This window comes from Ahaetulla prasina, chromosome 1 (assembly GCF_028640845.1).
Source record: "Ahaetulla prasina isolate Xishuangbanna chromosome 1, ASM2864084v1, whole genome shotgun sequence".
Taxonomy (NCBI): Eukaryota; Metazoa; Chordata; class Lepidosauria; order Squamata; family Colubridae; genus Ahaetulla; species Ahaetulla prasina.
Genome location: NC_080539.1, coordinates 305,846,052 through 305,872,540, shown reverse-complemented (window position 1 = coordinate 305,872,540; position 26,489 = coordinate 305,846,052). Strand labels below are relative to the sequence as shown.

The following is a 26,489-nucleotide window of genomic DNA, read 5'->3' as shown; positions in this document are numbered from 1 at the left end:
CCATTAAAATGGCTTCTCAATCATGTAAACAATCAAATCCCAAACTCTTGTCCCAATTAATATTTCAGAGCTCATGCTTTGCTTAAAAAGTCATGGGCCTCCAGACATACTATTTCATAAAATATTAAATTTTTGCTGCAAAAACATAAATAAATTTCAGTTAGCAAGCCATAAGTCACATAGACAAGAAAATTATATCCGTTTGTTGGTTAGATTTATAACCCAGTTTTCTTCCAGGAATGCAAGGTGGCATCCATAACATATTTAGCATATTACGCAATGCCAGGAATTCCCAATTCAAAGGTTATTTCAAATAAGAACTCCCCAGAAGGAAACACAGTGTGTCTCCTCTCCAATACTGAAATATAATTTTAATGTAAAGTATGCCAGAACTATGCTGTAGATTGCTACGGAATGTCAGAGGTTTTTTTTTTACTGAATTATTGTCATTTTTTTTTCTGATATCATCCTTAGCATGGCATTTGAACCAGAGCTGCAAATATTCTTTACTTTTATAGGCCCCACCTGTCCTGCAGTGTCCCACAACTGGATACGAACGGGTGCACCATCAACCAAGACTTGAACTGTGAAGAGAAAGAGAAGATCACTAAGTAATTGATATATACCATTCAGCTTCACTAGTATCAGTCTTGGTCTATTCTCCAGAGAGAGCTTTGAAGCTGGAAAGCTGCATATTTGAAAATACTGAGCAAATGCTGTAGAAGGTTTATTACTAAAACATACCCATCTCTATACTAATAATTTTAACCTGCATTGAAGTATTGCCTCTGTTTGGCCACCTACATCTCAATAAATGATTGCAGGAAAAGTATATATTCCATCTCAAAGCAAACATGAGCCAGTTTTTCCAGGTCCTGTAGTATCTATGTTCCACACTCCCATCTATGTTGATGTGCTGAACCAATAACCGAGAGTGGATGCCACTGTGCCTATGATCTAAGTAGGCACTAGAGACATTATGAAACTCTGGATCACCCTTTCATAATCTGATGTTTTAAGATGATAGTTTCTATCAACTCCAGCCAGCATTGTCCCTGAGAAGGCACCAGAAAAGTCAGGCAATTTCAAATTTGGCTACTCTTCTACATATGGGGCAGTGTTGTTAACATCCAGTCAGATGGAAAGGTGGCAGTCAAACGATGGAGCATGTTAAGCTAGCCAAATATTTAAACACAGAAGACCAGGATTAATGCAGCTGCTTTCTAGCTATTATTATTATTGATATAATGCCTCAGGTTGGTTAGGAGGGCTTTAAGTATCAAAATACAGAACCAGGTCTGAGCTGCAGTCATGCCAATTGGTAAATGGGTCTTCAGTATCTGTATGCTATGTTTAGCTAACATAAATAAATGCATACACAGTTAAACATGATGTCCTTGGGTCTCTACTATTTACAGTACAGGAAAGTAACTTTTCAAAAAGCAAACAATTGAAAATCAAGAAGTCTGCATGTTCAGAGCCTTTCTGCTTTTTGCCACCTCAGAGATGTTCTCTATGCTGCATATCCAGAGTTGTTTACTGTTAACAGCGAAACCTTATTAGTATTTGCCACAAACATCATTGCATAATTGCAATGAACTCTGACAAAGTTTTTAAAAAACTGCTCCACCCAACAGGCACAGAAGTTCTTTTACCTACCTTCATGTTTTGTTCATCTTAGCTAAAACAGGTCAGGGTTAGTCCACTAATGGTCCTAAGCTCTGTGACTTAAGATATTTGAAAGCGGGGCATTACTCCCATGTGGGCATTTGAGAACTCCCTCTAGCTTCTCCATTGTCTTGTTCTCAAGATTGCTGAAGCAGTGGGGGTCCGGCAGCTCCTAACAGCTTCCATAAGAACAACCTGTCATTAAGCCGGCAGTCCCTTAGGGCTGAAACTGGCCTGGGCTTCCTTTTTTCTCTTATTGCTTCTAGCAACTCTTCAAAACAGCATATATCTATCCTTGCATTTGTGGGCCAAAGCAATTGGATCTGAACTGATAAAACCTGGAGGGCAAGTTGAGTGGGAAAAGCAAAACAGAAACATGTATAACTGGCAATTAGGTCTTTCTTTCTTTCTTTCTTTTCTCCTGTAGGAATTTAGCACACACCCCCTCCTAGAAGAATGAAATATTTTAGAAAATATTTAAAAAGGCAGAATATATTTCCCTGGATGAGAAATGGAGAAACATGTTTTAAAGACAAAGCAGCTCCCTGCAACTTCCTGCCACCCCCCACCTTTGTCAATGGGCCATTAAAGCCTCAACCAAGCTCACTGAATCCCCCCATCATTTGCAACACAATAGAACAGAAACTCACCACATGGCAAGGCTCAGGCAAGCTTGAGGGACAACCTACATTGTTAACTAAGACTCCCACCCCCTGGGAGTCTGACAACCAATCAGGATACTCTTCCTGTGCCCCAGAAAGTTCAAAGCTCAGAAAAAGCATAAAGCCAGGGAGCACACAGGATCTCAGCCCTTTTCTGTTCAGGAACTCAAGCCATGTGATCCTGACCACCATTAAACCATCTTTCCAAGCAGCCTCCATTTTCCAGTGTCTTTGTCCCCACTTGGAACTGAACTCAGATGGATATTTCTTCCAACACTCCCCCTCTGCTTCATTCTCTCCTCTTCTTTTCCCCCCTTGGTTTCTAAATGGCTTTAAAGACATAAGGAGAGGACTGGAGCACCAGGTTTCATAGTATGTTCATAGTAAATGCACAAATTCCTTGAAGGGCTATCAAAGGTTGCTCAACATGAATATCAATGGTGGCAGGGAGTATTTGTTTGAAAGACAATTTATTTGTCCAAATTTTCCTTCATAAAAGTTGAAGCTTTATATAGTGGTGAGGCCCAGAAAGGCCTGGCTATTTGTCTGTTGTGTAGTTTATCCTCACAAATCAGCTCAAGTATTGTAGTTCAAACAGAGAAAGAATATTTTCCTCATAAATAAGACAACTTTCTTGTATGCCATTCTTTCATAACCACAGCTGAACTATTAACTCATGTAAGTAACCAAACAATATACCTACATAGTCCTGCAAGCCATTAGCCATTTGTTAGTCTAAAAAATACACATTTAAAAATGTAGTCTGCTAAATGCCAAGTATAAAAAATTATTTAAAAATAAACTTTACTTCCTAATTTTTCAAATATTTCCATAGTTTCTTGTTAACCTAATACAAGGAAAAATGTAAATATTGATATCCTGACTTAATGAGATTGGTCAGGTCCTGGCTTTAAAATACAGCGGATCTAATTCAATTCACAAAATTCAGAGTGTGAATGGTTTACACATTATCTAATTGACATTGACTGAGAACTGAAGAAATAATCAGGGAGAACTCACCACCTTTTACCAACACATTTCTCCTAGTTTAATCCAACCCTGTTGTATGGGATAGCTAAGATTAAATACCCTGTCCTCTCCTTTGTGGTGATTTCTGCTACTTAATTTTCATTATCATCTCTAAACTAAATATCTGATCTCTGCAGCTCCAAAGGATATCACATCAAAAATTTCAAATATTCAGAGAGAAAAAATTGACAGGCATGGGGGTGGGGGTGGGGTGGGGTACAGGATGAAAATTAAAAAGAAACCTTCAAAAACTCCCCATAGCTCCCTGCCTCCAACAGACAAACTTCTTTGAATAAATTTGTAGAAAAGAACTGAGAACAATTCACTCTTCTGTAACCGTTTGTGAAAACTGTGGCGAAGTAACTGAAAATGCAGGAAGCAGAGGAGATAGGTGATAAAAATAAATCAAGGCAAAATGCACAATTCGCAGGAGAGTGTAATGGAGGGAAGGGAGACATCCTGTCTTAGAGGAGACAACAGAAGGCACTTAACACCAACCAGAGATATTGCCAGGGTATCCTTGAGTACAGAGAAGTTCTTTATTTTGGAGAAAAAGAACCCTGCTAATCTTTTCTCAGGCATCTTGTCATTAGGGAAATGAAGGCTGTAGCGTTTGCAACCCTGTTCTGGATGAAATAACTCTTGTTGCCTCAGGGTCTTTCGGTACAATCAGGCAAAGCCTCTGTCTGAGTCACCTCAAAATCCTTAGTACACCCTGTCAGCTGTACTTTTGCCACCTGGGAATACAGTCACCAGTCTCCACAGCAGGAGAGGACTTTTCTGGAGTTGGGTCCCTGCCTTGGCTGGTTTTATAGAACTTAAAGAATAACAGAGTTGGAAGAGACCTTGGTGGTCTTCTAGCCCAAACCTAAGCAGAAAACCCTATACAACCTATACAAGTCTTGTGGACTTCAAAGCTGGCAGAGGAATTCTGGAAGTTGAAGTCCATAAGTCTTAAAGTTGCCAAGGTTGGAGACCCCTGCCCAATATCATTTCAGACAAATACTGGCTAATCTCTTAAAAACGTCCAGTGATGGAACAACTTTTGCAGTCTTTTTCTTTCTTTTTGGGGGGGGGAGGGGGGGGCAAATGGATGGGCAAAGGGTAGCACTTAGGTATACATGGCACAACCATTCAGATGTGGAAAAAAATGAAATCCAAATTATAGATTGTGTTTGAGGCACAATTTCTTGTCTAGATATTTGGAGGCTTGCCAGAGCCGTTCAGGAACCGGAAGGTGTGGGGATCAGACCCGTCTTCTGAATAGAGTGTGAGTGGTTTGCACATTGTGCTAAGCCATGATGTGGGTAATTGGGTATTGAGTATGTCCACATCAACCAGCCTCTTTACTCTCCTCTATTGTGAATGTCCCATGAACTGAGTCTTTCGGGAGAAGGGCGGTATAAAAATTTAATAAATAAAAAAAATAAAAATGAACTATTCCCAAAACTCCTGCTTTTTAAATTTCTACCATGATTTTTTACAGGCAGACTCTCTCATCTGTTTGCTCAGTTCTTGCCCAGAGATTGGATGGAGAGAGAGTTGGTGGAAGAAACAAGAAAACCAGTCCCAGAGTGAGAGATGGCCCCAATGTGAAGCGTTAGAACTATAAAATATATTGAAATGTAAACAAACGAGTGAAAACATGGCCCTGCGGCCTTGTTTGGGATGCATAGAGGAGTACATAGTAGTGGGGCTGGTTAGCACCCCAAAAGCCTTCCCTCTGCCTTTTAATTAATTTTTAACATTGGATTTCAATCACCCTTGCCTCTTTTCAAATTTTATTTAACATTTTATGTTTTAATATTTTAATTGCATACCACCCACAGTTCCTCTGGGAGGGAAATGGGTGGTTCCAAAATTGGATTAAATAAATAATATAATAAGACTCTCAAGAATGGGGTGATGTGCATATGAGTGTGTATGTATATGCACACACATTCATACACAAACACCACCAGGAAATGTCTGGGCTAAAGACTAAAGTGGGAAGTAAAAGAGCAAACCACTTCCGTATTGCTGTCAAGAAGACAATATCAAGCTATCCTTGAAACCATCTGCTGGAGACCTCAATATCCTTTTCAAAACACACAGTTTGGTTTTTTTCAAGTGTTTCAGGAAATGAGTTCAGCACAAATCCCAGTTCAATGTTTTCCAAATTCTGCAACTTTAAGATGTGTGGATTTCAACTCCCAGAATTCTCTAGCTAGGATGAATGCCTGGCATGCTGGCTGGGGATTTTTGGGAGTTGAAGTTCACACATCTTAAAGCTGTCAAGTTTGAAAAATATTGTGATAATACAATATAATAAGGCACCTCCACAACACAACAGAAGTAGTAACGAATACACCAATCCCGTTTTTCTAGTACAAAATAATATACGGTATTTTTTCTATTAGAAAACATGAATGATAATACAAATATTGTATTGTTTATAATTTTGTACAAAGGGAATCAGAGGCATTTTGGCATTGCAGTAAAAAGAAAGAAATCGTGAAAATGTCATAAAATTAAGGAATATCCAAAGACTATATATTAAAAAAAGGAAAAATGTGTACGTTTCTGGGTGCAATAATGTTAGTTTTCATCTCAGACAACAACATTCCCCAATATGCATATTCTTTTCAAAACCGAAAAACTGAGGGAAGCTGTAATCCCCCCTATATAGGATGTGCTAGACTGAGTCTATGTAATAAAATTACTCTGTGAGAATATAGAGAGAGAGCAGGGCAGACAGGTGTTAGACAGTCAACAATTAAAAGACAGCCATCAGATTTCTCTGCAATTATTTTAATGTCCAGACAGCCTCCTGGGGAACAAGGTCCTTCAAGTTGTAAATTAAAAGGCATAAAAATAAAGCAAAGCAAGCAAACTCTTCCTAACTATGCCATGTACATATACATGGAAATTCACATTCCCATATTCTGGGACTGGAGCAAAAAAGTGTACAGGTAGTCCTCAACTTACGACCACAATGGAGCCCAAAATTTCTGCTGTTAAGTGAAACATTTGTTAAGCGAGTTTTGCCCCGTTTTACAACCTTTCTTGCAAAAGTTGTTAAGTGAATCACTGCAGTGAATAAGTTAGTAACACCGGTTGTTAAGTGAATCTGGCTTCCCCATTGATTTAGCTTACCAGAAGGTCACAAAAGGTGATCACATGACCTTGGGACACAGCAACAGTCAGAAGTATGAACCAATTGCCAAGCATCTGAATTTTGAGCACATGTGGATGCTGCAAAGGTCAGAAGTGTGAAAAACGGTCATAAATCACTTTTTTTTCAGTGCCGGGTGTAACTTTGAATGAACTGTTGTAAATGAACTCTTGTAAATCGAGGACTACCTGTATTAACCTGATAGTGTTCACATAATGGTAAAAACTTTGCAATACATGAAAACACGGATGAAAGTCCTTGATATGTTGGCCCCTTTCCCTTTTTTTTCTGTTGTATCTAACAAGTCAAATAAAAAGCCATCTTGCTTTCCTTTAACCATGGTGGTAAATGCAATATGCAATATGGTTTTTTGGAAAATGGAGTAGAGGCAAACATGGCTCTGAAAATGAAGCAACTTTCTTCAGGACATACAAAAAGCAAGTTAGGATGGAATAAGATGGTTAAACATAATAGACATTGAAAGAGAATTAGCTTGAATTTATTTTACACACTGGTACTCCTCGACTTACGAGCATTCGTTTACTGACCGGTCAAAGTTCCAGCAGGAATGAAAAAAGTGACTTACACGTTTTGTAAGTGTGAAAAAAGTTTTCACAGTTATGACTCTTGAGGCATGCCCACAGTCAGGTGATCAAGTTTGGGTGCTTGGCAATATATATTTATATTTTCGATGGTTGCAGCATCTTGGGGTCCTGGGATTGTCATTTGCAACTTTCTTAGGGAGCTTCTGACGTGCAAAGTCGATGGGGGAAGCCAGATTCACTTAATGATGGCACAATTCACTTAACTGTAGGGATCTGCTTAATAACCATGGCAAAAAAGGTTGCAAAACGGGGCATGACCCACCTAACAACTATCTTTCTTAACAACTGAAATTTTGGGCTCAATTATAGTTGTAAGTCAAGGGCTACCTGTGACGTGTCTTTGGTCGGCAGAGTACATTTTTCTGATCACAGATGTGGAAAACTAGATAAAACCTTTACTGATTTTTTAGACTACCAAGGTACCAAGCCTTGGATTCCCCATGCTTTTATTACAGTATCTTGCAAAATATGAATTATTACTGCACTGATCTATGAGTACATATAGTCTAATCTCCACTGAATGATAACTGAGGTAACACAATGCCTACTCAACCATCAAATAGCAGAAGTGAAAGAAGCCCTACCTTTGTTAAGGCCAGGACACAACTATGACTGTTGCCAAAGCTTAGCTGTAAAGAAAGAAGACCAACCTGTTCCTGGTCAAAGAGTTGCTGAGATTTTTACTTGATCTTCAAGATAGTGGGCATTTCCCGCTTGTCTCATTTCTCATTTCAATACTTGCCAAACCCATATTGTAAATATAAAATGGTTGCTATGCCCAGAGCATTAGTGTGCAAAAAAAATCTGATGCCATATTTTGTGTGAAGTATATGCCATTATACTGGTAATGTATATACCGTATATACTCGAATATAAGCCGATCCGAGTATAAGCCGAGGTCCCCAATTTTACCCCAAAAACTGGGGTAAACTGGGGACTCGAGTATAAGCCGAGGGTGGGAAATGAGGCACCTACGGTTGAAACCCTCCTCCCTCAGCTGAGAAGGCTGGCTCCCCGCCCGCCTCTCACTGCACCGGCAGGGCTTCCCGTCCGGTAAAATGTGAAAAAGAAAAATAAAACTCGAGTATAAGCCGTATATACTCGAGTATAAGCCGAGGGGCTTAAAAAAAAACAAAACTCGAGTATAAGCCGTATAGACCCGAGTATAAGCCGAGGGGACGTTTTTCAGCACAAAAAACGTGCTGAAAAACTCGGCTTATACTCGAGTATATACGGTAACACTGTAAAAATGCCATTTGGTATGACTTTACTCTCCATAGGTCTGATCATTGCACCTCAAAAAAGACTCTTGTCCACCATAATGTACTCTTTGTGGTGTTACCTTTGGAAACACCCTACAAGTTCAGCAAATAGCTGGTATAAGGAACAAGAATCACATCATATTTATATTTTAAAATGCCTATTATTTACCAGCTACTGTTTAAGCTGTTGGTATTACAGTTTCAACCTCTAGAAGGCATAGAACTTTATCTATGGTGAAGGTATCCAGCCATTAAGATTTGTTGACCCTTCTGAAAATTTTGTAGCTCTTGAGAGGCTCATTTATTTGGGTCAAAGTGAGCATCTTTTCCTCCAGGCCACAGAATATAACAGGGCCATCAAACTCGTGGCCTGCAGGCTGGATGCGTCATGCGCTGGCCATGCCCACACCCGGTTTAGCGAAGGGGAAAAAGTTGTGATACATCACCGTGACGACGCGAGTTTGATGCCCCTGGAATATACTCTTTGGTTCCACTTTCTATGTAATTAGAAAATCTATAAAGATGCATCTCTTTTAGCATTAACTTTTACTTTTTAAAATGTTAATATATATTATATTTAACATTTATCTGTATACTATCTTTTACTTAGTGTTATCTAGTTTGAAAAGAAAGTTCAGGTCCTGATCAAATGAATAGACAAAATGATTAAGATAAATGATGGGACTGTAGCAGACAGCATTCTTCCAAGGAAGAACTGCAATGTCTCAGCGTTCTTGTTTAGAGTAAAGCTGAGAATGGTGAGACATAGCAGATATATCTAAACATCATGGCATGGAAAAAGTAGAGGGAGGAAAGTTATTTTTCTCTTACACAGTATTAAAACATGGTACAATCCATTTAAATCACACTTTGAGCAGAAAAAGATTCAAGATTAATAAAAATAATAATTGCTAGCACACAAGGCATAGTTAAACTACATAATTCTCCATCGGATGTAGTGATTATACCAGTTTCAAGTGTTTTAAAAGATAACAAAAAGAATTTATCAAGGATCGAGCTATCAATAGCTACTAGATTGGATGACCACATCCTGAATCACAGACAGCACCTCAAATATCAGCTATTCTCAAAATGGATTTTCATATTGAGGTATTCTCATTGTACCCTTTTTCATCGTTTATTTTATGGCTCTATTTTTTTGCTTCATTCGTTTACTCCTTTCATCTTCTTTCTTTTTATAATTGTAAGATGGCTAGAGTAGCCCCATGGTGTGATAGGCGGCAAATAAATTTAACAAATAAGTTTCACTAGAAGAGCGATTACCCTCTTGGATGCATCTGCTATCCCACCACATGATAGCAATAAAATTGGGCTGAGACATTGACCTAATCCAGCAGAACTCTTACATACTAGGGTATACAAGTGTGCCTTTTTCCAAATAAGCATGGTACACTGATATGAGGAAGTTTATCTCCACCCTTCTCACGCAAATTTGTAGATCTTGTTTTATTCGTGCTTTGGCCTCCCTTGCAAGTGATGCAGAAAAGTTTCAGTGTAATAAAGAAACAGGTTAAGCAGGAAAGTTTGGTGGGTGACCATCAATATTTACTGACCCCAAGAGCAGAACTGTCTTGCAATGTGACATATCAGTAGTTCTGATCTCAGCATACATGCATGGGAAAATATTACTTTTCAATATTATCAGAAACACTAGCCTTCCCTATCAGCCCAACCTAATGACCTCTGCCTGCACAGGACAACAATTTGACATTTCCAGTTAGTACACTGATTACAAATGATAAGAATTGTACTTCAACTATCTGGAGAGGGGCAGGTTGAAGGATTCTGTTCTTTATTCCTGCACATGATTCATGATGGATTATACCATGCTTTTGAGAAACCCTGAACAGTTTCCTCTGCACTCATTTAAACCAGTTCCACAGGGCTACTCGTTTTTTACTTATTTAATTCATTCATTTATATTTGCCTTTGTTTTACCAATCAGCATTGGGCACTTGCAGTTCAGGCCTGGAACTGCACACCGATTGCCTTTAACTCTCGTGTAAGCTTGGTTCACCCAGCATAATCAGTTCTAATATGGTTAGTTGAGTGTTAGTTTATTATGGGAACCCAGCTGATTATATGAACCACAATTTAGTGTGATACATGGACTAGCCACAGTGAAGCAAAATTCCATCCCTTGTGTGTTTAAAGAAAAAAGCTTATCAGCACGTTAACCCTGTTTTACCCCAGGGATGTAATCATATGTTAACTACACATTAGATAATGTCAGGGGTGGGCCGGTTGTAACAATCAGTTCACAAATGTGAGCGTGCCTTCCGCGCATGTGTGTTATATGAAAAAAACAGCGATTATATAGGACATGATAGCGCCAAAGTGGGTGGGCAGGGCCAGCCCTGGTCGGAATTACTGGTTCACCTGAACTGGTCCGAACCAGCAGCAGCCCACCACTGGACAATGTTCTATATGCTAAATGATGCAAATACTGAATTTTGAGGCTAGGAAAATGTGGTATTTCCATCACAGAAGCTCAACCTCACCAATACACAAGATGTTTGCAGTGGAGGCTCCAGTGTCTCAGACAGAAAGTCCATTCAGAGAGTGGTAAGTACAGCTGAGAAGATTATAGGAAGCTCAATTCCTGTTAATCAGGGTACTGCTTATAAGTGCTATGTGCTTAGAGCTCGAAGTATTGTTAGAGACCCACACACCCACTCCACAGTCTGTTTCTGTTGCTCCCCTATGGGAGGAGGTTTCGAAGTATTTCTAGCAGGACTGTAACAGCTTTGTTCCCTATGCCGTCCATTTGGTAAACTTGCAAGATTCATTTTTCTCACCATGTACATGTATACATCCGAAATACAGTTGTTTCTCCATGTCATATACCCTGTTTCCCCCAATATAAGACATCCCCTGATAATAAGCCCAATCAGACTTTTGAGCACATGGCAATAAGGCCAAGAGCTTATTTCACGGTTCAAAAACATATAAGACAGGATCTTATTTTGGGGGAAACACAGTGATATATGTGGGTATATGCATAATTTTGTATTTATTTATTTATTTTGTCATGTATATCTAGTGAATATAGGAGGTGGAGTCCCTTTGACAGCTGTATGCAACAAAATTTCATTTTAATGTATTCCGATTAGTGTGCATTCATAGTGACAATAAAATTATTCTAAGTCAAAGTCTAAGTTCAGTGCAATTTGATTGGGTGGTAAACCCTGCCTGAGATTATTCTAAAGCAGTTTAGTCTTCCAATTATAGCTGCTGAAATTTGGATGCGAGACTTAGATCGCCACCTGTTTATAAACTGGGAAACAATTAACATCCCCTCATTTTGTTGAACTAAAATGGAAAGGAAAACTACGGAGAACAGCTATTTGGATTCCCTTTGAAGCATTCCAGTCTACTGAAGCCTACTGATTGGGCTAGAGTAGCATTCAAGGATCAAACCTATGAAAGCTCATTGGGCAGCCCTAGACAGCTCTACCTTTCAGTGTTGCTGCTGTAGGAAGATGAAAAGAGAGAAATATTAAACCACATTATTTCCTGATGCTTGGAAAACAAGCATCTTTAGAAATTGTTTTGGGGAAATCGCATCATGCAAAGCAAGTTGCAAATAAGGAAGGTTGCAACCTATACTAGTTCCTCATCTGGATTAGTTAGTCCACACCTGTTCCACAAAGGTTAGAGATCTATTTGTCCTGGAAACAGAAAAAAAGGCACAGACAGGATGGCATTTTTGGCATTCAATACCTGGCCTTAATCAAAGCGGGCAGGGGGAACATCTAGCCTTCAGGTTCCAGATATTATTGGACACACCGTCCAGAAGCTGTCATTATTGGCCTTCTCACTGGGGTTGTTGGGAGTTGAACTTGGAGGCTCAAACTCCCATTCTACTAGGTTACAGCTCTAAAAAGAATTGTCTGATATTACTTTTGTTAGCATTGTTTAAAAATGGAGAAAATCTGATCTAAAAAAAGGGCTTCTTATAATGTATTCCTTCTATCGTATCAGATTTTAAAAGCATGTACAACATGCAATAAGCTAAATACACTGTATATTAAATATGTACCAGTGGAATGAATGACCCCTGCAATAAAAACTTAAAGGATATACCATAATATAAAATTCAAGCCATAGTTCACTGAACCACAGACTGTCCTTTGGTTTGCATATAGTTTCCTTGGTAGTACAGGCCAAATCGAACGATAAAGTTAAATATTACATGTTCAAAATTAGAACAGCATATATAGCAGCAAATTCAGCCTGTCCCAACCAACCTGGTCCTCTCCACATACTATATATGGGGACTATAGCTTTGAATATTCCAGTTATCAGGTTGGAGTGAGCTGACAGGACTATGCAGTTGATTGTCCTATGGGAGGCAGCAATGGTGTTTATTTATTTATTTATTTATTTATTTATTTATTTATTTATTTATTTATTTATTTATTTATTTTATTTACATTTATATCCCGCCCTTCTCCGAAGACTCAGGGCGGCTTACAGTGTATAAGGCAATAGTCTCATTCTATTTGTATATTTTACAAAGTCAACTTATTGCCCCCCCAACAATCTGGGTCCTCATTTTACCTACCTTATAAAGGATGGAAGGCTGAGTCAACCTCGGGCCGGGCTTGAACCTGCAGTAATTGCAGGCTGCTGTGTTCTAATAACAGGCTTCTAACAGCCTGAGCTATTACACTGTGTGCTAATTCAGGCATATAGTTTAGTCCAGGGGTCTCCAACCTTGGCAACTTTAAGACTTGTGGACCTCAAGCTTTGCTGGCTGAGGAATTCTGGGAGTTGAAGTCCACAAGTCTTAAAGTTGCCAAGGTTGGAGACCCCTGGTTTAGCTTGTTCCAGGTCATTATTATCACGTAACAAGCTGGAGTTAAACAAGACACTCCAAAATGGGTGGGGCTAGAATGCAAACTGACTCTATTTTAACTTTCTGGAACATTTTACAGGTAGTCCTCAACTTACAACAGTTCACTTAATGACCGTTCAAAGTTACAACAGCACTGAAAAAAGTGACTTATGACCGTTTTTCACAGTTACAACCTTTGGAGCATCCCCAGAGCCATCTGATCAAAAATTCAGATGCTTGTCAATTACTTCATACTTATGACCGTTGTAGTGTCGCACGGGCATGCGATCATCTTTTTTTGACCTTCTGACAAGCAAAGTCAATGAGGAAGCCAGATTCACTTAGCAACCGGGTGACTAACTTACCAGTTGCAGTAATTCACGTAACAATTGAGGCAAAATGGAGCAAAATTCACTTAACAAATGTCTCGCTTAACAACAGAAAAGTTGAGTTCAATTGTGGTCGTAAGTCAAGGACTACCTGTACTTCTCAGCCACCCTCCTCTAAATGTCAAAAGATCGAGTCTGAGGCTCTTGGTGCTGTAAAAGGAGTTCCGGCATTTCACAGAGTTCAGATGTAATACGGATTTTTACACCAATCAGGATGTTGGATAATGTGATCACAACATCTCTTCCAACTTTTCGTTATATGATTCTGCGAATATATTCTATGAATATTCTTTACAACAAATGCTGCAAGATGATCCATGTTGATTGTGAGATCCTATGTTGCTCATGGGAAGATAGATGCCATTTAGTGAGCTCATGTTCAAAATGAAATTCAGGTTGGGGTTATATGCAGGGGTGAAATTTATTTTTTTGCTACTAGTTCTGTGGCCGTGGCTTGCTGAGCGTGGCTTGGTGATGGGGGCCATGTGACTGGGTGTCTGTGTGGCTATGTAACCATGTGACTGGGGGATCAAAAGACAGAAACTCACTAACAATGTCCTGTTGGAGCAGGATTGGACTAGATGACCTCCAGGTCTCTTCCAGCCCTGAATTATCACCTGAACCTGCCTCTAGTTCCAGGTTTGTACTCCTTCCTTCCTTGCCTCCCTCCCTCCTTTCTCTCTCTCTCTCAAAAACAAACCCCCACCCCATTTTTTGCCTAGCAGGCTCCAGGAAAGCCTGTTGGGAGCAAAAACGGATACCCCCCATAAAAAAAGGCTCCGATGATTGCGCGCCACAGCTGTGATCCTTTTTTTACCATTTAAAAGCATTTTTTACAACCTATTCGGGCAATAGGTTGTTAAAAAATGCTTTTAAAAGGTAAAAAAAGGCACACGATCATGAATGCCTTTTTTTTACCTTTTAAAAGCAGGAAGTAATGACACCTGGGCTTCACTCCACCATCGCTACTGGATCGCTGAACTACTGGCCATGATCGCTACCGGATCGTGCAATCTGGTCCAATCCGGGAGCATTTCACCCCTGGTACAATGGTTCTTTTTGATGTATGATAAAATAAATCTAAAACCACATGCTGCAGACCAGGGGTCTGCAAACTTGGCTCTTTTAAGACTTGTGGACTTCAACGCAAAGCTGGCTGAGGAACTCTGAGAGTTGAAATCCACAAGTCTTAAAAGAGCCAAGTTTGCAGACCCCTGCTGTAGACATTCCTACCCACTGCTTCAGATAGGTCAATCAGAATTTGAATCTTCATATTGCAGAGTAACATACCACTAATTTTCAAAAGATAAAGAGATAGCCTTTTTGAAAACATCCAGATAAATTGTTTTATATTATCATCTGGAAATTATTTGTTGGAAAGCAGTCTCAAAATTATTTGAGGACACACATGTGGTTCCTTTCTAATCCTTAAAAGCCCATGTGGGTGCAGTGAACCAGGTTGAGAAGGAGCTCACACTCAAATTGGAGTAATTGCATTAATCAGTCATTGCAGTAAAGGCACAACATCTTGCAGCTATTCAAACGCTTGAGAACAAACATCTACTTCATTCTTCTCCCATCTCATGCCTTTCCAGCCAGCATGGGGGGCAGTATCAGTGGTGGGTTTCAAATTTTTTTACTACTGGTTCTAAGGGTGTAGCTTGGTGGGTGTGGCTTGATGGGCGTGGCAGGGGAAGGTTACTGCAAAATCCCCATTTCCTCAGCCCAGTCAGAATTTTTACTACCAGTTCTCCAAACTACTCAAAATTTCCGCTACCGGTTCTCCAGAACTGGTCATAACCTGCTGAAACCCAACTCTGGGCAGTATGATGATGCCCTTGAAATTCAATGCATCAGGAAGGCATCAAGTTGGAGATGGCTGCCCTATATCTTTCTCTGAAATGTGAGGGCCAGTGTATATTTCAAATTCTTCTTTGGTTGTTAAGTGAGAGGTACTTAAAAAAAATCCAAAATTCCAATATGCTACTTTTCATGTAACCAACTTTGCAGCTATATTTTGTACTGTACAACAAACCACTCCATGTTTCTTACTTCTGAGGATTAAATATTTTTAACACTTCTCTAATGACTGTGCCAGCTGCGAACTCTGGAAGATGAGCAAACCCATCTAGAAGACACCAGGTTAGAGAAAGTGCAACAGCAATTCATCAAAAATATCAAGAACAGAAACTGTCTGAACTGGTTCTAACTGCACTTCCTATTTCCCTCCTTACAAGGTTATGTCCAGACTGACAGAAACTCTTCAGATGATGAGATGTTTTGACTAATAGGCTTCAAGGAGCATTAAGAGATTGTTGACAGCCCGTCATCCTCATGTAATAGACAACCCTAGCAAACTGACCAATCTAATAATATTGGCAGACAACTACTTCCTGGGGAAATAACAATTCAAAAGAAACTGAACCTCTATGGTTTCTCCAGAGATGCCATCTTAATCTTAGAGTCAGATCAAGCTACCTAGATCAACACTAGGGCAAAGGTTCTTAGATGTAGAAGGTCAAACACAAATCACTGCTTTCTGTCATAATATAATTGCAATCTTCAAATCTTAGTGCCTAAATCAGCCTCATGTTTATCACAGTTCCCAGCTTTAGAAGAGTCTTATCTTTAGGTTGATCTAATGTTCTCTCCACAGCTGTCCTGGAAGGGACATAGAGGAAAAGGCTAAATGAAACCCCATACTGCCCCTCTGATATGGGTCTCAGAAAACATAGTTCATGTTCTTCTATATTGCCAGTTCTACAGTACATTCACCATCAGTTGAGTATCCTTCTTTTATTTAAATTTCCAGGGCATTCTGATAGCTTTTATCTACATTATTTGTTAAAAAATCAAAATCACATTATTCCTCTAAAAGTCATTAAAATGTTGTTGCATTATGTGTAAGCTCCACCCACAAGTAGTTACTACTTGTTCTTGTTGTTAGGCGATACTTTTGTTTTGTTCATTTTATTGATTGTACCTTTTATTGGCCAATGACCAAAATAAAGTTTCTGTCTGTCTGCAAAATGAGAACTTTGGCAGTGTAGGAAATGGTTCTTCTAATGCAAGCAGATATTCTATTTTTAATGTTACCTTTTATTTATTGTTAAATGTGGATTCAGTATCTGGCATAATAGATTTGACATAATTTTCAAAAATTAAAACCAAAGTAAAATCAATTGAGAAATCTTTATCCTCAAAAGCCATTTTAAAAAAATCTACGGTATTTGTACAAGATGCAGAAATAGAGATATAGGTTATAGATGGTTATAATAATCATTAAATAATTTTGGAGAAGAATTGCTATGTGGTCAGTAAAGTGACACTGTCTGGATGACATATAATCAATCAGTCGCAGACACTAGGTAAACTGGAAATAATAAAAGAATGAATCAGATGGATTATCTACTCCAGCACACAAAAAATCTAGCACCACCTTATTCTATAACTGCTACAAAAGTTTGTTTAGACAATCATCTTATACAAACTTTCTAGGGAGGAAATCCCATTGATCTTAATGGGATTTACTTTTAAGGAGGCATGCACGGAACTGCAGTGCTGGAGCATGGTTTATCAATTGCTAAGTTTAGCCAGTCAATTGAATGTGTATCTTTATTGGGGTGGAGGGGTAAGCTACAGTCATCCTTCCTGCATTTCCAGTTTAGTCTTAGGCTACATGATCTGTAGTGTAGGTAGTTGATACTTGAGATAATCAACCCCCAAGTGCTGTTGGAGTTTCATCTTGATAAATGAATTACTGACACACTTTCAGATGGCATGCAATTATCTGCTCTTTCTTATATTTTAGCTGGAAAAACAATTTAAAAGTAATGCTCTCTCAGCTCTACTAGAGCAATTAAAGTCACCTCAAACAAGTCACAGACTAGATATTTTGCACTGCTAGCTGAGTGGGAGAGTTACCACCCTTGTTTCAGGTGAAAGGCTACAGTAAAACGTTTTTTCTTTGTAACCTCTTTTTGAGTTCAAGATGTGTTTATAATAGTTTCCTTTTTGAGAACTTCTCAAGCTTATGTAATATCAGTATTATTGGAATTACAGATGGAACTCTGTAAAATACATAGCACCACTAAATTTCAAGAAGGCAGAATGCCCATCTATACACATTTACCTAGGAATGTCAAAATTTATCTCAACAAGATTGACTTTAGAGCAGACATAAAACTGTACCATCACTGAAACAAGAATACAGATCGGTTGCTTCCCACTTGATTGGACATTTGGTTTTTCCACAAAGAATAAGAAAACTTGTTCCCGTCAGTTCTCTACCTGCTCCAGCTTAACACTTAATAAATAACAAAGAATCAACGTTACAAATAGATCTGCCTTTCTTCCCTTTTCTTTGCGCAAGGATCCCGTGTAAAAGGGGGATTATAGAAGTCATTTTTCATCTAACTTTATCTGTCTCTTGAGAGAGAGAAAATGTCACCTGCTAAATTGCTGTTTTTTTCTCTACGGTGCCTACAGCCGGGAAACAAAACAGTAGCTTTGACAATCCTATACAGCAGACTTCGTTAACAACACTGAAACCGATAGTGGGTGTTTCATCCCATTATATTAACTGTTGTTATCTTTTCAAAACCACACAGGGCTCAACTCAAAAGACACACACACACACACACACACACCCCATCTCCTCCAGCAAGCGCCCTCTCCCCTGCCTTCTTGACAGGCTGGGATTTCTGCTCTGCCTACCTGAGAAGGTGTCTAGCGCAGTCGGTTGGTAGTGGTCTGGGTATCCATTGGTTGTGTAGCTGACAATCAGGCTGGTTTTGCCCACGGCTCCATCCCCGATGAGGACACACTTAATGCCCAGCTCCGAGCCGCTCCCTCGGCTGGGGCAGCCGCTTCTTCGCAAGGTGGGCGAGTAATCCAAGAGCTCCTGAGGCGGCATTGCTGGAGGAGCCGAAAGGGGCCCCCTTCGGCTTCCTCGTTGGAAAACGGGGTACGATTTGAAGCACAAAATGTTGCAGTTGGAGATCGCTTGTCTTTTCTAAAAAGAACCAAACCGAACCGAACCTAAAAGAACCCAGCCCACTAACTTTCAGGTGACGGCGGCACCCGAAGATCAAGACGACCTAAGAGGCGCCGTTTCCCACGCAAAGCGGCGGCTTCTCTGTCTCAGGGTTACATCGTTCAGGTGTCCCGGAGCAGTGAAAGAGTAGCCAGGACAGGTAGGTTTGTATCCTGGGCGGGAATTTCATCCTCTCAAGCTTTACATTTAACTTCCCAGGTCTGTCAGGTGCTTTTGTTTTTCCTACGGCCTCCTTCATTTGCATAGGGCCACCCCCCTTTCCCTGTAACTTGAGGCTGCGGTATCAGGATTTCTCCTTCTTGGAACTGAGCACCAGCTAGGTTCAGGAAAAGCCGGTGGGATGAGCAACCAAAAGGCTCCCTTCATAAAAAAAAGGGGGGGGCAAGGCTTGTCCCCTCAAAGTCCCAAGCAAACAAACAAGGCAGTTCGGTGCAACTATCTCTTTCGCAACACTATACAACCCCCCCCCAAAAAAAAAACCTCGGCCCCCCCCCCTTTCTTCTCATCCTTGGCAATTTAAAGATTTCAGATGTCAATTCCCAGAATTACCCAACCTGGTTGGGGAAAATGCCTGGACATTTCATAGGCAAAAACAATTCAAGGAAATGCGTGCAAGCCCTTTGAGAACTATGATTTTAAAAAAATCAAATAATGAATGCTTCAGAAAGTGGGTCACTTAGGACCTGATTCATAAACCCCAATCTTATTTATTTATTGTTTTTCCCAGCCTTAGCTGCAGTTCCCAGATACTTCCCAACTTGCCTCTTGAAGACACAAGATGGGCTTCCTTCCATTACCCTACTTTACTTCAGAGTTTCCATGATACAGATGGGACAAAGGTCCTTCTCAGTAATGACAATTTACAAAGGACTGGTTTTAATCTCCCACTATGATTAGGTGTGTGTTTTTATGATATATATCCTGAAATCTTTTCACAGTTCCATACAGACTGGAGGCAGAGGATACTCTTTAGCAGATTTTTCACAGCTCAAATTCTATAACCTTGGCCATATAATTTTGGCAGCCATGGGTTTCATCTCACCACTATTTGCTTTATCCTCAAGTTATTATTAGTCAAGATATTGGTTATGCGAGGCATTTGAAAGAGGTATTTTGCAACATTTTGTTGCAGAAATGAAGCTTTCTCTTCATATCATTAAAGCAGTTGTGCTTTATGCAAATTTGTTTGGCTGTTTGTGGAGGCTGACATATATGCACCATCCATATGTCTCTGTTGAAAGACTAATCATATCCTACCCGCCTAATTTTTGCACAGGAACAATACTTAAATTTTTGCTAAGATTATTGCATGCAAATATAACTTGGCACAGTACCTCTGATTAGTACTTCTTTCCATTGCAGATTTATTTGCATAAAGGCATCTCTAGGCCATGCAAGTCAATGGAAACAAATCTTGGCCCAAGCTGCGTCTTCCTCCTGCTATATTGCAAACGTAGCAGATCAGTTTCAGGGAAAAGACAGCATCCATGTGTCCAGCAGGGACGCGGTGGCTCAGGGGCTAGGACTTTGAGCTTGTTGATCGAAAGGTCAGCAGCTCGGTGGTTCGAATCCCTAGTGCTGCCATGTAACGGGGTGAGCTCCCATTACTTGTCCCAGCTTCTGCCAACCTAGCAGTTTTGAAAGCACGTAAAAATGCAAGTAGAAAAAATAGGGACCACCTTTGGTGGGAAGGTAACAGCGTTCCGTGCGCCTTTGGCGTTGAGTCATGCCGGCCACATGACCATGGAGATGTCTTCGGACAGCGCTGGCTCTTCGGCTTCGAAACGGAGATGAGCATCGCCCCCTAGAGTCGGCAACAACTAGCACGTATGTGCGAGGGGAACCTTTACCTTTACCTATGTGTCCAGCAAGTATGAAGTATCCACCGGTACTCATACCAATTATTTTATGATTTAAAATCTGGCTAATGGCTAATTTATATGCATTTATATATAAATGCATATAAATTAGCCATTAGCCAGATTTTAAATCATAAAATAGGAAATTTGGGGTTATGTCCACTGAAGTGCCCATTCTTCTGTTAGAAGATCCTGGCTATCAGGGGAGAAGGGCTGCAGTATGAGACAGGAAGCAACAATTCTCAGGACACAGAATTGTAAGGTTAGTATGGAATAGTTATTTCTGGTTCTCAGGTGTAGAAAGTTAGCACCCACCCCCCTCCTAGAAGAATGAAATATTTTAGGAAATATTAAAAAGGGCAGAATATTATATTTCCCTGGATGAGAAATGGAGAAACATGTTTTAAGGACAAAGCAGCTCCCTGCAGCTTCCTGCCTCCCCCCACCTTTGTCAATGGGGCAGAGTCAGAAACTCATTCCCCCCACCTTTGTCAATGGGACCATCATCTGCAACAGAATAGGACCCATCTAGCAACAGAAACTCACCACATGGCACCTGGGAAGATTACATAAGCCAGCAAGGCTAGCTAAGACCCCCACCCCTTGGGAGTCTGACAACCAATCAGGATACTCTTCCTGTGCCCCAGGAAGTTCAAAGCTCAGAGAAAGCATAAAGCCAGGGAGCGCACAGCATCTCACCCCTTTTCTGTTCAGGAACTCAAGCCATGTGATCCTGTTCACCATTAAACCATCTTTCCAAGCAGCCTCCATGTTTCCAGTGTCTTTTTCCCCACTTGGAACTGAACCCAGATGGATATTTCTTCCAACACAAGGACAGGAAAAAAACACATTAAAAAGTCTGTTGATTTGAAAGAATGGGAGGGAAAGACCTAGAATTTAATTCCTGGGGTGTGTTCTCTGTCTCTCTCTCACGTAATAAACAGATCTTCTGCATATATATGACTTCCTTCTTGTCTGGAATAAAGCAACTTACTGGTACCTATCTGTGGCAAGTCTATGAAGCTTCTCCTATTACCAGATGCAAAGCTGAGCTTTTGAAGAATCAATGATTTTATTGCCATGCCTGGTATGAAGAAGGACAAGGGGCTGTTTAATTTAGCTGCTATTATATTTTCTGCTGTGCCTAATTCAGGTTTTTTCCCACCTTGTGTCCTCCAGGTGTATCAGTCTTCAACCCCCTCTGGCTGTATTTTATCTGTGCTGGTTGACAATAACGTATGACCAAGAAAGAAATCCATTCCAAACCATGGTAATACCGAAATTATAAAACATACATTGTGATGTCATGATACAAGCTCTGTTTTTTTGTTACTTGAATTGCAATGTCACTCAAAACATATAAGGGGTGGGGTTTCCATCATGGCTGCACATCCCCTTCTTCTGCTGTCTATGTATCTGAGACAAGAATAACTAGTGGGGCCTTGGAAACAGTCCAAGAATAAAATGCTGTCATTGACTCTGCATGGAAGTTGTCTATCCAATCCTAGTGGTAATCCTCAGATAACTACTGCCCTGTTTAGGAACTGTTTGAACTTACAACAGCACTAAAAAAAGTTTTACAACCAGTCTGAGCACTTAAAATGGTTGCAGCATTTCCATGGTTGTAAGATTGCAATTTAGGTGTCAACGCACTATTACAATGGTTGCAGTGTCCTGTGGCCATGTGATCACCATTTGCAAGCTTCACAGCTGGCTTCCAACAAGCAAAGTCAATGGTAACGATGTCAGAAGGTCACAAGTTCTGGTCATGTGATGTTTCCCTTAATGACCACATGTAATTAACTTAAATGCTAGCAGCAGAACTGATGTAAGTGGGGTGTGCTTACACAATGTTTCACTTAATGACTGTGTCACTTACTAATGGAGTTGCCAGTCCCAACTGTGGTCGTTAAATGAAGACTGCCTTTCTGTAAGTATAAATCTGGTCTGCAAAGTGGGATTTCATTTCTCACTTGCCTCTACCACAGAATATTTCCCAAATTTTTGCTTTCTGTAAAACAATCAAACTCAAAAGTCATGCTATGCAAAATATAGGAATTCAAGTAGATGACTGTTACTCCTATAGGCATAAGGTTCAGAATAAGCCAGAGAGGGGCAAATAAATTGTGTTGAATTATAAGGTTTACAAACAAGAAAAACCAGAGGAGCAAAAGTTGTTAGTCTTAAAGAACAGAGAAGTTGCTCCACAGGTCAACATTTACCTTTATATGACTGATAAAAGGTCAAGATTTGTTGACCTATTGAGCAGAACGCCTATGTCATCCTTTTCAAATTTTAAATGGCATCTTTGAGTAAAGAATGGTGACAGATTAAACCAGTGAACTGACCAATTTGCTGGATTTTCTGACTGCTGATAGCAGGATGGGAAATTGTGTAGACAAAGAGTCAAGGATGCAGGTCTCTGATAACTAAGGTTATTGCAAGAATAACAGAAGCTGTTAAGAATTCCAAGGACTGCCCAGAATAAAATATAAGCTCACTTTATAGTAAATTTAGGTTTAATCTTTGGCTTTCTTGGTGGCCTGTTGTTATGGTCTTAACTCTTAAGCCTCCCTCTTCCTGAGGAGAAGTGTCCCTTGTTATGGTAATGGTTAGATTGGCTTTGGGCTATTTACCTCTAACCTTGCTAAAACTCACAGACAGCCTCTACTGATTGTGTGACAGCCTTCACTCTCACAAAGAGTTGTAAAATCTGAACAGAATTCATTGGAGGAGGGTCACCAAACTGTGGCTTTGTTTGTCACTTTGAAAATCCACTGCTGGTGAATATGCCTCACTGAATGGCTCCAGGCAGTTTGCAATGTAAAACAATAAAAAATAACATCCCATACAAAATTCACAGCAACAAACAACTATACTCTATATACCTTGATTGTTTAGTATTTCCTCAAAGAATACAAAGAGCCAAGAATAAGTTATTTCATGGGAATCAAACAATGTAGCACTTAACCCACACCTAAATAACACTTTTTCTCAAGATGAAATTGTGACTTTTGTCTCAAAATACTTTAATTCAACACCAGCAATCTATACACTGCTTTTTCATGACCAAGTGTCTTCCAGGTAGCTTCTATAATTCCTTAAGTAGAATTTCAGTTTAATATATCTGCAGGGTGGTTTCTCTTTCTCAAAGAAGACACCTGGCTCTTGGTGACTGAATGCTCAGCCCCTTCTATCCAATGTAACTATTCTTGGAAGGAAGTCTGTTAGATAAAATCAAGAGAGTGTACCCAGATAGAAGTTTGTGATGTTTGCAACCAGTCAAAGATTAAAAACTTTGCAGGGGGAGGAGGTGGGAATCAGGATCTCTGCAGATGTAACTGGAGAGGGAGCCCAAGAAAGACAATCAGAATAGTCCTGATGAAACCAAGGCAGATAATTTCTGGAGATGAAACATGTATTTCTCTTGTCAAGCCCGTGTTTAATTATTTATTGACGGAGTCAACAAATGCTGATTCATTGGGCACTTCTGACAGCCTCAGCACTGTGGGAAAGAAAAGCCAACTCCCTAATTTTAAAAGGAAAAAAAAAGTACAATACACATCCCTTCTTCCAGTCATGGTCATTCTGAGAGAAAGATTATGCTGCAAAAAAGTATTGTGTTAATCGGAGATGTGAAATTTTGTAAGTTTAGTGTGACACAGAATTCTAACTGTAACAAAATAGATACTCTGTTGCTGCATTGCTAATAAATTGACTGGTTCAGACTTATTTACCATTTCCAAAGCCCATTGTCCTTGAGAAATAAGCATCTTATCCCTTTCTTCTGTTGCAGAAGTTAAACAGAATAGATCAAATAACTTATCTCTGTGGCAGACGTCAAACTAGAAAATATGAATACTGTTGCCTTGCAGTGAATATTGAATAGGTGTTGGCATTGAACAACTGAGCACATCCACAATGTTCTATTTGTCAGAGTCTGGGGAAGCTGCTTTCTACGGATTTGCTACCCAATTTTTCTTTGACAGCAAAATAGTAAAGTGTTCAGAACGTACTAGCTGCCTTTTTATATGCCAGATTAGGTAAAAATGGGGTAGAAACTCCATCACTATCTTAGCAAGCGTGTGAAAGAGGCCATTGTGTTAAGTCACCCTATGATTTATATGAGCATAGAATGTGATATAAACACATCTGTCAGGGTTCCAAGTAACACCCCCAACTAAAGAAGACTCTGAGGCTAGCAATTCCTCAAAGATCCATCTTATTAGAGATGCATTATTGGTACATCGGGGAAAACCCAAATCTGAAAGTTCCTGGGTTTTTCCCACCCAAAAGAATGTCAAAGACCCATCCCCTGCACCCACATGTCCATCCCATGATCCAATCAATCCACCATCGGAACTGGAGACAGCCCCGTCACTCCTATCCAGGTGCAAGCTGAACATCCTTGACTCTCAGAGAAAAGAATGTTGTTATGGCTATATATCTTCACTAACTCCTTGCAAATCCTCTCTCCTATTTTCCCAGGCACTAAATGTGGCAGCCCTGAAGCTCCAAAGAAAAGATGGCCTCCAGGGCTCGCAACATCGATCCTATAGTATTAGCTCCCATTTTTCAGTAATTCAACCTTTTAAGAGTTTTAAGGTTAAGCATCTTATATGAGCACAGCCTCTATATTTCTAAGATTAGTTATTGATTAAAAGACAAAGTGGATTTTGTGCTAAGCTGAAATTTTTAAGTATAGTTTGTTGAATGAACCATAGTGGTCATACATACTAATAAAACATAATGGCTGGGCTCACACATCTTGTTAAGTCAAAAAACAAACCATTTTGTTTTGAGTTTTGCCCCATTTTATTTGGATTGGAAAAGAGAACTGGAAAGAACTGATGTAGTTCCCATATTCAAAAAAGGAAAAAAAAATAGATCCAGGAAACTACAGACCTATCAGCCTGACCACAATAACGGAAGATTCTGGAAAAGATAATTCAAGCAACGAATCAGCAAACACCTAGAAGCAAACAAAGTAATAATCAAAAGCCAACATGGGTTTATCAAAAGCCAACATGGGTTTGTCAAAAACAGATCATGCCGGATTAATTTTATTGCATTTTTTGACAAAGTGATAAAACTAGTGGACCAGAGGAATGCTGCCGATATAATTTACTTGGACTTCAGTAAGGTATTTGACAAAGTAGACCATGGCCTACTACTTGATAAAATAGAAAAATGTGGGTTAGAGAGCATCACCACCAGATGGATTTGTAACTGACTAGCCAACCACATTCAACATATATTCCTCAATACTCACGGTCACTCACGCTCTTGTCACTTCTTGTCTGGATTATTGCAATGCTCTCTACATGGGGCTACCCCTAAAGTGCACTCGGAGGCTTCAGTTAGTTCAGAATGCAGCTGCGCGGGTGATTGAGGGAGCCACATGTTGCTCCCGTGTAACACCGCTCCTGCACAGTCTGCACTGGCTATCTGTGGTATTTCAGGTGCGCTTCAAGGTGTTGGTTACCACCTTTAAAGCGCTCCATGGCTTAGGGCCCGGGTACTTACAGGACCGCCTGCTGTTACCTTATGCCTCCCACCGACCCGTACGCTCACACAGAGAGGGTCTTCTCAGGGTGCCGTCCGCCAAGCAATGTCAGCTGGCGGCCCCCAGGGGAAGGGCCTTCTCTGTTGGAGCACCTACCCTCTGGAATGAACTTCCCCCTGGTTTGCGTCAATTACCTGACCTTCGGACCTTTCGCCGTGAATTGAAAACGCACTTGTTTATCCAAGCGGGACTGGCTTAATTTTTAAACTTTTTGAATTTTAATAATTGTAATTGGGGTATTTTTATGAATTTTATGGGTCAAATTTGACGGTTTTAAATTTTCGGCCATTTATAGAATATGTTATTTTAACTTTTGTCTTAATTTGTATATTGTACTGTTTTTATTCTGGCTGTACACCGCCCTGAGTCCTTCAGGAG

General features: G+C 40.0%; 1 protein-coding gene and 1 long non-coding RNA gene across 2 annotated transcripts in view; one reads left to right on the top strand and one right to left on the bottom strand.

Annotated features, from left to right (window-relative positions):
* The window catches only part of RHOV (ras homolog family member V), a 21,119-nt gene extending 2,232 nt beyond the window's left edge, over positions 1–18,887 (bottom strand). The window contains exons 1-2 of the mRNA XM_058162080.1: positions 18,347–18,887; positions 526–584 (exon numbers count right to left, since the gene is read on the bottom strand). Of these exons, the coding sequence (XP_058018063.1) occupies positions 526–584; positions 18,347–18,545 (258 nt within the window). The 5' untranslated portion in view covers positions 18,546–18,887. The remainder of the gene's footprint in view (positions 1–525; positions 585–18,346) is intronic.
* LOC131187634 (uncharacterized) lies at positions 18,687–26,489 on the top strand. The gene is made up of 3 exons (XR_009152589.1): positions 18,687–18,825; positions 21,725–21,815; positions 25,034–26,489. It is a non-coding gene; the product is annotated as an uncharacterized LOC131187634 (long non-coding RNA).